The 13,853-nt window shown below is 45.7% G+C and overlaps 1 protein-coding gene across 3 annotated transcripts in view; it reads right to left on the bottom strand.

Moving 5' to 3' along the window:
• Positions 1-13,853, bottom strand: part of LOC133968155 (zinc finger protein 521-like) — a 92,339-nt gene that overhangs the window by 3,705 nt on the left and 74,781 nt on the right. For all 3 annotated transcript variants that reach the window (XM_062404036.1, XM_062404034.1, XM_062404035.1), the window contains one exon: positions 8,383-8,498. In XM_062404036.1, the coding sequence (XP_062260020.1) occupies positions 8,383-8,498 (116 nt within the window). The remainder of the gene's footprint in view (positions 1-8,382; positions 8,499-13,853) is intronic.

The following is a 13,853-nucleotide window of genomic DNA, read 5'->3' on the forward strand; positions in this document are numbered from 1 at the left end:
GAACTCCACAGAGCGGTTACAAACTGCTCTGTGTCTGGGAACAGGGGGTGAAGGAGGGGGTGCAAATTCACTTTCCGCTTAATTGGTTAAGCACCTGTTCATAAGTGTAACACCGACAACCAAAACTGTCAAATTAGATGTGAAACACCTAACGCAAGAAAATGTCCGAAATGTCCGGCCTTCCATTAGAAGGATGTCACTAATGGTGTCACACCAGAATCACCGCAATTTAGGATTAGATGCCCTCCATTAAGCCTTTTAGCTCTCGTCCTCACTCCCTCCTTCAATGCCATCCAATTCCCCCTGAAACTCCACCATTCCCCTTATCATCCATTTCCTTCCCTTCTCTCCAACCCTTAATCTCCTCCCCAATCCTTTCAACCACCTGCTGGCCACACCGGCCTGCTGCAGGGCCCAGTTACCAGCAGCATTCAGGTAAACCACAGCAGTCAATTCTCCACTAAATTAAATTTTGCTCTGATCAATAATGCGCACCCGCTTCTCCCTTATGAAGACTGGCTGCATTGGCTCGGAGCGAGCCTCTTCCACTCCTCTCCTGTTCTCTCACCGGCTCTGTGCCACCGTTAAACCACCACTTTCATCTGATTACATCACCCTACTGCAACGCCCTCAGGGGTAGGGGAAGAGGAGGGAGAACACCCAGCAGGGGTCTTGTGTACCCATGCAAACAGGTGCAATATGTCTTAGGAATTTAATGCTGCCGCAGACGGCAAGAGGGAAATATGGAGAACGATTGGGGAAGAGCAGAGAGCGGGAAAGTGCAAGCAGGCTGGGGAGTTGATTTATTAACTAATCATTCTTTATGTCGTTCCCTATTGCTCCGGCCTCCATCGATAGCACCCGGTCTCCAGTGAGGCAACAGAGGTGCACCTCTTACATCAGCTCCACGGAGCGAGATTCACAGACACATCCCCTCTTTCATCTGATCCCACCGCATTAGAGACAATCCTCCCATTGTCCAACATCACAGAGAGAGGATGTAAAGCTTAATGGCAACGCTAACAATGTTTGATTAGCATTATGTTAATACCTGCCGAGCACATGTTAAGTACATCGTGTCTGCGCCTCCACCTGGTGCTTTTCAGCATGTAACACTAAACCCAGCCTTTATCGAGCGGTTAGAGCGCTGAGTGGGCAATAACAGCTTTCTAGGCCGGGGCCTCTTCAAGGTTTCTCAGACAAACAGAGTGTGTTTTTACAGGAGTTGCGAGCTGGCCAGTGAACTCACCAGAATGTGCCGCATTATGCAGACCTCAGGTACACACGCTGAATCTTTAAATCACAACGATTTACTTCTAATTATGTCAAGTATATTATCAAAAAATGTATATCGATACATTAAGTAAAACAATGAATACTAAGAAGTAATGCTACTGCAAAAAACAACAAACAATTCAACTCAAATTGTAATAGTTGTTTTACACAGTGCACAATAAAACTGCATTTATTCTAAAGTGTGATTAATGCATTACAAAAAAAACTGTAAGACACAAAAAATACAACTACACAACTGATAATGATGAATTCTAATGCATTATTTTGTAAATTGATACACAACTTAAAATAGAGTAAATAAAGACAAAGTTTGGATATTCTCTGTAAATACTGCAATGATGAATTATTAAGTACTGCGAAAAACTTAATGTTAGAAACCATATTCTGTAATGAAGGTCTGTAAGTGAGTCAAGTAAGTGTTACTTACAGTGAGGATTAGTCATTAATGAAACTATTTAATTAGAAGAGTTAAGCACACTCATTTTTTAACCCCTGCAGCTAAAGTGTCTGATTTGGTTTATCTATAATCAAAATTTGAAAGAGGAGTCAGAAAATTGTAAACATCCCCCTCTAAGCTCTGATTAAAAGCCTCCATCAGTCAGACCCCGGCTCCTCTCCCTGACACCGAGCAGTATGAGTGTGGAGAGCTGCATCTGGAGCACGGGGAGCGCGCACAAAACCACCGAGACCTGCGCCTAGCCGGAGTCATCACTCAGGAATTTAATTAACGCATAAGACAACGTCACCTAATGATGCTAAAACAAAGAACCTGTGGTCTGTCTCCGAGGCGCCGAGCTGCCGGCTGACTCCGAGCGAGGGGAGCGACATTTATGTTCCTGTGATGATTGAAAGACGGAGTGATGGACTTCTTCTCCGGGTTCTTTTTTTTGCGAAAACTGCTCAAAGTGTTTTTTCCTATCGCTCGACACAACGTGGAGGAGAGACGAAGCACGCCGCATCCCTGCCTTCGTCTTTAATGGTGTGTTGAACTCGGCCCGGTATTGACTCGGTCCCTCCCTTTGTGCATTCCCTACCGTTGACTGGTCCACTGAGGGAGTAATCCTCTCCTGCTCCGACCTCGGGCCAGGCTTACTGCTGCCTAGTTTAGCCAATGAAGAAACACAATCAAATAAATAAACAACACGGCGGTTGGCGTTCTCCACAGTCATCACTTATCAGGGCTTGGGGACGGTTGACCCCAAACGCCGCTGTGCCACAACCGGGCCCCGTCTCCTTGGTAACAGACCGTCTTGTTTGAAGGGAGGTGCCCGGGGAGCCGTGGTCATATACAGTAACACAACCGGGCTATACGGTGACAACAGCCATATTTCGTGTGTGTCTTCCTGGTGTGTGTGTCGTTTTGTGTCCACGCTGAACGCTTGTAAAAAGACTTCATAAATCCATAACGCTTGAAACGCTTTGATTAGATGTCTTACTACCCCGACCGAGTGCCGGTGAGGTGCAACCCGGAGATGACGGACCACCCTTTTTCTGGGCCGGTGCTTTGTAGCTCCAAATGATACTCATTACCTTGTCTAAGTAGACAAGTGAATGGTACTAGAAACACACTATGCAGTGATCCTGCTGTTTGACTGAGGTAGCAAAACAACTGCACAACTGCTGTGTTATTATGGGGCCTCATTAAGTGAGGAGAGAGTGGGAGACGGGGCGAGGGAGCGAAGGGGAAAGCAATAGAGAGCGGACCAGCGAGAGGGAGAGGAGAGAAAGGAGAGGCAAAAAAAACAACACAAGAGAGCGATACAAACTGTATTCTGAGGTGATAGCAACACACAGATGCCTTTCCAGCCGAAATGAAGACTATGACTAAAGAACCCAATTAAGGGCTTTCTTTGGGGAGCCATCTTGGGAGGGGGATGGGTCTTCCTGGGACACGAGCCCTGGGCTACATCCTCTAATTAGACAGAGCGAGGGGGGAGGATCTCTGCCTGTCACTGGGAGGGAGATGGGGTCCATGGGGTTCCACATGTCAGTCCCAGAAACAAAACACAATTACTCTCACATTTAACCACTTCAGTCGGGCACCGACTTTGACTAGGGACGCTACAGAGCATCCTACCTCCCCCCCACCGCCGCCACCACCATCACGCTCCCACCTCCCTCTCGCGTGCTGCTGGATGTGGATATTTTTTGAGGACTATATTTCCACCGCACTTCTGTGAGAAAGCGAGAGCCGATCTGCGCTCTCACGTTTACCCACTGAAACGGAGGAGCGCAATCGTAAAATGAGCTTTTAATGGACCGACAATCGGTGTCGTTCATCCTTTCCTCCAAAACCAAAGAGTTAAATTACTTATGCTGTTTGTGAATATCCAATTCAAGAGGGAATCATTGTTCTAATGCTTGTTTACTTTGGCCTCTGCTGCTTTTTATGTTAACAACAACAACAGCAGACACTTCACAAATCAAATCACTGCAGACGGTAAATCAAACCTGTGTTGTGAATTTCCTAAGAAGCGTCTTAAATGTTTGTTTTTGTTTGTTCTATCAAAGTTGCTGAAAAAGTCAACTAAGAAAAAGTAAAGGAGCCGTGTTTGAGGGAGAGATCCGGTGATGGATTCTAGCACAGTACAACCAAGCGTCTCCTCTTTGTTTGGATTTAACTTTCCCCAGTGGTGCAACAGAGGAAAAAGAGAAGAGGAAAAAAAAGGGAACAGCTCAAAGGCTTCTGGGAGTTTTTGTCATGTCTCCCTCCAGACAATATGTTTGCATGCACATATCAGACCCCGGGAGAGACAGAGACAAAGACAAATACATAGAGAACACACACAGAAGTACACGCACACACACACACACACACACACACGCTGAGAAAAAGGGTATCCTCCCAGGATCATTAGGTCTGTCATGCTGTCTAATTCTGATCCACCTACAAAACTAGAACACTACTATTGTGAAACATCACTATTCATCTAAGAGTGTTTATGTCCCCGTTAACAGTGCGGTGCAGTGTGTGTACAGTGTTGTACATAATTATAAATAAGCTAAAATATTAATGATAGCGCCTCACACTCCGCTCGTCTCTCTCTCTCTCGTTTTCTTCTTCTTTTTCTTCTTCTCTAATTCACTGCTCTTTTATTTTGTAGTGCAACTTTTATGAAATGGTGACAGAAATGCGAGCACCTGGGGTGATGAAGAAAAAAACAAGTTGTCATATAAAAGGAAATAAATATATATGCGACTTTCAAACGCGTGAGGAGCTGTCACACTTGGCAGATCAAGATATTCAGAGGAAACGGGGCGTTTGAGAGCCACTTAGGGACAAACACGCCGCGCTTTGCTTTTTTCGCACCACGTGTTTGGGGCGCAGGGCAGTTGGGGCGGTTTTCGGGGGCATGTTTTAAAAATTCACAAAAATGAAAAGAGAAAGGAAAACTTCCTGGGAATTGAGTCTCTGTGCTTCACACTGAATAGTGACATTGTTTATTTGGGGTAAATAAATGCCTACAATATAGTTTTAAGTGCCATCGTTCTTAGAATAAACAGAGCAAATCTGTTTATTAGCCTATAATAACATCTAGAAGACACTATGCTGATTTCTTTAACCCATTGCCCGCACTTGTTTCCTATGTTGCTCTCTCTCTCCCGCTGCCTCCTCTCTACCAGACTGTCCATCTCTCCCCTTCCCTTCCTCTCAGGCAGACGTTACGACACACATAGCTGTTTACTCTGACCCGGTGACCATGAAGCCTATAAATATGCTTAATTAAAACAGTGGAATTGGTCACAGCTTGGCAATAATGGCTAACACACGGGGAGAGGAGAATCTCATTTGTGTGGGGAAGTAGAACATGATGCAGATGTGCTCTTGTCACTTTCAGCACTCATTAAGGCCGCGCGGCTCTGGATCGTCTTTGAAGGAATCCTTTTAAAAGACACTCCAATTAAGGTACGTGTCCTGCGGGCGTCTGAGAGGAGGGAGAAGTCATACAGTGTACCCCGGTCCCTCCACTCCTCCGTCGATCCTGGCACGACTTAGCACGTGACTTACATTCTCGTGTCACTTCCGACGAACGATAATGAAATTGGAGGATGGAGGGGAATAAAAGACAAGCCCAGCTTAAACAGGGACGAGGGAATCTCGCGCAGGGAAAAAAGAACGTCATCTTCGCTGTTGTGTAACCTCAGTCTCATTGTCTCGTCGGCGGAGGAATGGCGGCATCGGTGGGAGAGACGTCTCCGATCGCAGCTCTCCGGCGCACCGCGTCGCCCGAGGAGGCAAACTTGTGCGTTTCCTCACAAATGAACTGCACTCAGAGAAATGTCAGATTTAAGCTGTGGCTAATACTCCTCATTCATCAGTTAATGAATCTGGTTAATTAATCCAGCCTAGCAGCATTGTCAGTGGCTCAGTTCCCTCCGCAGTGTGAAAAGCTACTGTATCTGAAGCCAACGCAGAGGGAGAAGGAAGTTTATTATCAAGTTTCACATTGCAACGTGGCCCCTGCTGGAACCCTGGGACCTTTTCTTTTCTCACAGGGGGACGGCTGCCTTTGGAACCAGAGGACGGTGGATTTTATATTTGGTGAGAGCGAGTAGTGAAGCTTCGCCTTGTCGTTGCTCAAGGGGTGGCCAGCAGTTGAGGGTCAGAGAGAGCGCCGCACAGCCGGCCCATTTGCCCTCCCCATCAGCACCTCATGAAATATCTAGACTTTGCTCCATATTTTAATGGGGTGAGGGAGAGGGGTATGCAGGGTGGAGGCTGTGCGAGTGTGTGTGATGGTGGAGGAGAGACCTCTGGAGGGTTTTGAGGGGAACGGTGGTCTATGTATCTCAGTGCTTATTTTTTTTTTTGTCTACAGAAGAAAGAGGAAAGAGAGAAATGGAGGGAGCGAGAGAGAGAGATTATTCTCCTTTGGAATCTGGATTCTGGGGCACACAGGCCCAGGAGTCAGTCAATCTGGCCGGTCTGAGGGGGGCGGCTGGGCGGGGGGTCCTGGGAGGGCTGATTAGACGGATGCTCTCCCATCATCCATCTCGACAGGCTGGCGAAAATTGGCTAGCCCCTCGCAGGGTAGAGTTCACGGGGGGAGGCGGTGGGGGAGAGAGTGGAGCGGTGCACTGGATACCTGTCACAGCCTTTGGTCTGTTTCAGGATCTCAGCAGCAAATTAATAAAATATCGTTCCTGCTTCCCTTTACCTGCCGTGGCAGCTCTCCCTCTCGCCGCTCCTTCTCCCAGCTTGCACTGGCCCTTTGACCCCTCCGACTACTGTGAGAGATGAGGAGCCCAGGCAGCCGGCGAGCGGACCAGAGTGTCAGGGAGAAACAGGGAGAAACTCCAAACTCCAGACCCGGCGAAGAGAGGGAGGCTGCGCTCCTCCCGCTGCTGGAAGACAGCTCCACTTCAGACAGACTGACAAACCACTGCCCCGTGTCAGTGAGACATTTTGAAGTGTGATGCATGGGAAATGGCAACTGCGCAAAAAAACCAAACAACTAAAAACAAGACTCCAACCCACACTGTTTGTTGAAGGCTTTAACTATAGACAGTGAAAAAGGCAAATCTAACATTGCAAACTTCAGAAGTTGCTTCCTAAAATAAATACGGAAAAATCACCCAACTAAAATAGCTTTGAGATGGTCACAATTTAAATAAGCTCTGACACTTTGGTTATTTCTGTATGCATGTGACAGGGAACAGTATATGTGCTTGTGTCTATAAGTACTATAAGAGGGAGTGAGCATGCACTCACATGGGACTACCTCTGCAGCATGGCACAGGTTGAGCATAATGATTGTCTTATCCCCCAAGCTCATTCCCGCTCTCCTTTCATAACCCCCTGTTTCACAACAAAGTGCCATAGGTCTTTCATGTGCTGCTCTTGTCTCCTCACACAGAGTGTAAAACAATATAATCATGCATGAAACAACACCTCCGGGAGGCGGAGATCACTTCATTCCAAAAAATGTCAAAAAAAAAAAAAAAGGAGAAAGAAAAGTCAGAAAACATCCCCAGGTTATTTGAGATTGTTTACAGGTGCCTGCAACAACCCCGGTTATATAGAGAGACTGCTCGTGCCAATGAGGGATGGAAATGTGATAAATAGGAGGCCTTGGCATGAATGAAACGGCTCCATGTTGTCTGCAGGAGAGCGACGCAGTTGCCGGGTCAGGGTGTGTTTTATTCATAGTTGTGGTGCTCGGATGACCAGCGGATAATGATCACGTTCACCTTCCTCCTGGCATGCACACGCCTCTGTGTTTACAACCTGAATCTCAATATGAATAGTTGCCGATCAATAGGCCGCCGAGCCCCGGATACTTCCTCTGGCTACCTGCTAATACGCAGCGCTGCTAATCCAACTTTCAGGGCGGTGCACTTAGAGGATGTGGTCAGGAGCTGCTGGTTTTTCATCCTGCGCTTAAGGCAAATTAGGAATAATTTCTGTGATTGGATTGAGTAGGATGCGTGTATATACGGCTCATGTTTTAATGATTTCGCTTCAGAAGGTAATAGAAAAAGATCTGGATATGAGAAGTGTGCCATGTGTACGGTGGAGAATCCCCCAAACAAAACAGAGCTTCTCAAAAAACACCACCACAGTGAAATAATATAATAAGGTCTGTTTAATTTTTTTTTCCTGCTTCTCCAAGGACCAGAGAAAAAGATTGCTAGAAAATGGATTATCTCTCTAACATTGCGAGTTCATAAGTCCAACTGCTAACTTTGTTGAAGGGCAGATACGGTCTCCCAGAGGAAGCAGCTCATATTTAGCCATGAGGCCTCCTCTGTGATTACGAGGGGAGATGCAGGCGTATTGACTCGGCTGTGTTTTTGCCTCTGCACTGTCTGTAATTACCTCTTCAAAAATGAGCATTCCGCTAATCCTCTAATTCCAGATATTTTAGTGCTCTGCTGGTCTAATAAGCAAATCAAATCATATCTGCACATCACAAATGAGTTTTGCAAACGGGCTGAAATAATTCCTTCTGAGTCCCTCACCCCGGCCCGAGATGGAGGGGATAGCTGGAGCACGGTGTTTAGTGTTTGTTAAGCTGTCATGTGTGATTAGTAGTCAGGGTCTGTGCCCGTGGCCCCTTTTGCTCCGCCATGCCCGAGGCTCACCTGTAACTCGGTCTGGAAGAAGAACTTCTGCGGGCAATGCGAACAGTCGTAGATCTTATCCTCCTGGCCGTGGGCAGAGAAGATGTGCTGCTGGAGCTTATTGGCCTGGACAAACACTGCTCACGCACAGGGGGAAGGGAGACACGGGGACAGAAAAGACATTTTATAAGTGTTAGTACCAATTTTTATAGGCCTTTCAGAGTCTTGTACACATTCTGTTTCTAAAAAAATGGCACAGTGAGATTAGAGAAGAGCCTTGTTGCCTGCATTAAAGTCAAGATCAAAGCCACATCTGCCTGAATAAAAACTGAAGACTGTGTCAGCTGGCAAGTAAAACTACTTAATTACAAACAAATAAACACACAATCCAGCATGAAAAAAAAAAAACATTGTTATGAGATGTATAATTGAAACAAAGGAGAACGATTTAGGTGTTAACCGTAAAACTGGAGTGGTCATATTCATGGTACTAGACCGAGCGAGTGGCAGCAAACTGTTTTGGGAATAATGATGCTCTTTATTTAGCACTACTGTGGGGACAACAAGCCAGAAAATAAACAACAACCACAAAAAAATTGGCATGGCTTCAAGTGGAAAACATGGCCTCCATTAGTCTACATCGCTAATTATATTGACAATATAAATATTCATGGTGTTGCGCTATTTATTCATGCAGACTCAGGCTACATTCACCATCATATAAACAAACAACTCGCTGGCACTTAAACATATACCATACACTTCAGCCACAGTCCACGCTGTAAAGCTAAGGGGGGTGTGATTGTGTGCGTCTTGGGTGCATGTGTCTTGCATGTGTGGTTGCCTGCGCTGTGTGTGCGTGTGTGTGTGTGTGTGTGTGTTTGTGTGCCTGCACTCTCCAAGGAGCACTTCAAACATGCCGTTTGTTATCCCAGACCCTTGTGCTTTAAGGACGGCTGTCTAATCTCAAAGGTCTGGATGCTCTGGAAAAGTTAGCATGCGGGGGCTTCATTTGAATTTCTTACGGCTCAAAATAACTTTTCTTCTAATGCATGCACCGTGGGGCCACGAGCGGAAGCAGGGGAAAAAAGCATCGCCTCAAAAGGTGAGGTGTCTGTCGGAGATGGCTTTGGGGGTCGCAGCAGCCCCGTGGCGGCAGGGGAGGGGAGGGGGGGGGGGGTCTCTGCAACATTAAGGTGTCCCAATTTGAGCTCACCTGGGAGAGCGGTTATTAATTATTGAGCCGCGTACACTCGAGACGCACTCGGCTTCATTGAATGTCACACTCCTGACCTGGGAAATGAAAAGTTTAGATCCAAAGCGGCACAGACACACCGAGGTGACGCCTTCCGACTGCTAATGCCGGGGTGACAGCTGTCTCTGCAACATGGCAGCGTGTTAACCAGAAATGAACAAACCTCCTCTAATGAACAAACAACAACTCCATGGTCCATTTCTGAAACTAACGACCACAGCGATATGAAGACAAACATAATTTGCAGATCGACGGCTGGTTTCGCAGCCTATTACAAAACGTTTCCGCTCAAGGTTAAGGACTCGGCCAGAACGCATGTTTGTAATGCTCCGGGAAAAAAAAAGAGACGACAATTCTGTTTGTGGGGTAACAAATGACGAACAATAGCTTGTTTCTATTGCTGTGTTTTATCTGCATATGCCGCACAGAAGCAGGTCACAGCCGCTGCAGGAAGCCGTCATTATGTCTTTGGCTAGAGGAGGAAAACGTCAATACAGCAAAAATAAAATGGATTAGAGACTTGGGGGGGCCTTCAAATACTGCACGATGGGGCTAAACACAACTGAGACGTCAAGTGAGCCGATTCTCCCTGTTTACATGTGTATCTGGTCCCGGTCCAGGAAGAGACATGATGTGTTGTGTGTTTTTAAAGTGGTAAATGGTTTGTGTTAATCCAGCACTTAAACAATGTTGATGACTAGTCGAAGCACTTTAGAGTCAAAAGTTCAGCAATTCACCCGTTCACACACACAGTCATGCAGCGTGTCTGTCTGTGTGCAGCCCTTTCTCCAGCACTGCCGTCAGGAGCAACATGGGGTTAGTATCTTGCCCAAGGACACTTCAGCACACACGGGGGAGACGGGGATCAAACCTCTGTATTCAGAGCCATAAGCCAAATTATAGCTCGGTATTCAAAGCCGCGAGTGTCCGAGCGTAAAATAAGATCAGGGCACTTACAAGATTATTAGCCAATTTGTAAATCAGAGCTCAACTTAATTTTTCGGTGCAAATTTGGGTTCAGCTCTGATATATGCTCTGATATATTTAAAGGCTTGCATCATAAGATAAATGCATTAGTTCAGCATTTGTAAAATTAACCAGTTACCGTAAAATAATTTGCCAGAGTTTACCATTCAAACGCTTTGTCTGCATCTCTGTTCTTCAAATTAGCATGCAGCTTGTAATGAAGGGATAAACGGATACGGGGCAACGGAGGGACACTGTATTGGCATTTGGCAGCAATGAGTCATATTAGAAAAATGCTGCTGCGCTGCCCATTTAGACGAGGAACAGAAGCTCTCCTTCCTCACGGGTTAAAATGAGGACATACAGAGACAGGGAAGAAATAATCCAAAACCACATCCAAACAGGATCAGTGGCTGGCCATTGTGTCTCTCCCTGCTGAGAATAGAGAGAATAGGCGAGAGAGAAAGAGAGGGAGAGAGAGAGAGAGAGAGAGAGAGAAAACTTTGTGAGTTTGTTGGCCGTGGAGCTGAGCAGAGCGCTGCGCCGGGTTGGGCGTCAGGGGTGTCAGGGCTGAGGGGGCTGAGGGGCCAAGGTCTCCTCGCTGTGGGGGATATTAAGCCTCTGATTAGATCTCAGGGGCCGCCATGGCAGACGTCTCCTTTACTACAGGCCCCAGCTCATCTTTATTTTGGCAGGGTGGTGCTCTCTGCAGGCTGCACTGCACCATTACTAAGCTGTTTGCGCTAGGAGGAAGAGGAGGAAAAAAAAAAAGTTGATCCTTTTTTTTTTTCTCCCCCCTTTCGCCTTTTCATTTATTTATTCGTCTAGCCTACATGTGTTGGCTGCTGCTTAATCTAAGAGTTCACAATGCAGGGGCTGATCCTGGCGTTCGGAGGCAACACAAACACGTCGGCTGTGGGAGATGATTTCGCCGCTATTAGCTGATGACTGCTAATATTGAGTTCAGAGCCTTTGTCAAAGTTTTGGGATGTAAGCTGTTGTGATTTGGAACGTGTGGGCAGCAGCTAAACAGTAAACCAATTAAGCGACTGCGTTTGTCAGACTCTGGCGGATTTTAAAGCAAGTGCATCCTGTTGTTTTTTCGAGTTTGTACTCCGTGCCGTGACATAAGTAAAGTGCACACACACACACACACAGACACACACAAACATGTACGACTTTCATCAGGCGCACTTCTTCTGTTTTGTTTGTCTTAAGCACATATTCCCAATCACAGTTTCCACACCAGCCCTCACTACGGCTCCTAAGGGTGCAGGCAGACACTTCTAGCTGCAGGCTCCCCCACTTCTGAAACCTGTCAAATCTGTCCTGAGAGAGTCAGCCTCCCTCTCATCATCCTGGGGCTTATGGACCTCTCTCCATTTACTCCCCCTCCCCGCCTCCCTCCCCTCCGCAGCTCTCTTTTTCCTCCTCCTCTTCCCCCACTTTCATCTCCCATCCAAACTTGCCAGTTGCAACCTTCTCTCACAGCTTCCCCCAAGTTTTGTCTCCTTCTCCTCTATTTTGTCTCCCTCCCTCATCTAGACTGTGTATGACTTACTTTTCCTCCCCTCCTCCCCTCCCTCCTCCTCAACCTCCTCCTCCTCCGGTCTGGTTTCTACAGTACGAATCGTCCTCCCTCCGTTCCCCTTCGGAGTGGATTGAGCATAATCAGGTATGTCAAAGAATGAAAATCACTTCCTGCCTCCCACTGAGTTGTGGGTCATGGCGGGGTAGATCTAACTAAATCACGGCATCGAGAGGGGGGGGGATGATCTTTTAAACACAGAGTAACCTTGTTATCAGGTGAACCCAGTGACCCGGCCTCTGTCGCTGCCACCCCTAGTTCATCAAAGTTTACCTTTCTTACGTCCAGACTCATTATGTCACTAACAGGGATCCTTATAACTGTAAATTAAGTTTTTTAAAAGACTCATCCACAGTGGTGAAACAAACGGAACCTCTCTGTGAATAACGATGTTTCTCCTGGATGAATTGACCCCAGAGCAGCTTATTATGACCCAGAGTTTTTCTGTTAGCTAGCGGCCATAGTGGTAATTATGAGAGGAGCAAAGGAAGAAGCGAGGTGAAGTAGTGCAGAGCGAAGAAGTCTGAGTGGATATGAGGTTGGGTTTAATGAATGAGTTGGTAAAACACTTTTCACATATAGAACACTGTTTCCTGCGTGAAGCTGATTCACATCCTAAACAGCATGTTGATTGGCACACAGGAGAGCGCATTCCTCCGCCAAGGACCTACAGTCCCCCTTATGGGATCACAATTAAAGTCAAAGGGACGTTTCTACAACTTTGTGCACGTGATGGATAAACCAGCTCCCATGGGTTGTATCTGAGGGACAAGAGGCCGTGGTCCTTTATGCTAGAAGACTTGTTGAGTCTCAGCTAAAAAAACTGCTTGATGCTCAGTACTGGGATATAACTAGTTGTGCTCTACAACTCGAGTTAACTTGCACTTTATATAAACTTTTTATGCTGCTTTATTCCTTCACTATATTTATAATATAGTTGTTACTGTCCTACTATTATTTACTTTGCATCATAAGAAATTACATGCAAACTATATGATGTCTTATAGTATGCGCTGTATTGTTCTTCATTTAACTACCTAACATGAAATAGATCATAGCTCAACTTTGAGAGAGATCTAACAATCTATGCAAAAAAATATATATATTCTATATTATATATTCTACACATATGATATATACATACACAGAGAGTAATTATGTGTAGTTCCTTATTTTACTTGTACATTTTATCCTTACTTCTAAACAACTATAGTGAAGGAAACCAGGTTTTTATATCCTGAGTCCTGCATGTGGTTGAGTTTACGCAGCATGTAATGTTAAGAAACGACTGTGGTTTTGTACTAATTAAATAATCATTATCTGTCTCGAGTCAAGTTTTAAAGAGACCACCATGTTTTCCTGACTTTAACCAAGTGTCGTGATCGCGTAAGCACAACAGCACAAAAGATAATCATGAGTTAGTTGCAATTTAATTTATTTAGCACATTCCTGATAAATTCCTTAATATTCCCCTTTTCGTGTCGATAGAAAACAGTCTGTAGCTTTACTTTCCTTCATATTGCTTCTGCTGTTGCTAAATGTTCCTAAATAATATCACATTAACATAATTTCTAAAGAGACGTAGCTACATAGATGTGAATGAAGGGTTTAATATGGAGTCTGTTATTGTTCCTGACTATTTCAGTAAAAGATCTGAAAAAAAAATCCGCCTTTGATAAAGCC

This window comes from Platichthys flesus, chromosome 14 (genome assembly GCF_949316205.1).
Source record: "Platichthys flesus chromosome 14, fPlaFle2.1, whole genome shotgun sequence".
Lineage (NCBI taxonomy): Eukaryota > Metazoa > Chordata > Actinopteri > Pleuronectiformes > Pleuronectidae > Platichthys > Platichthys flesus.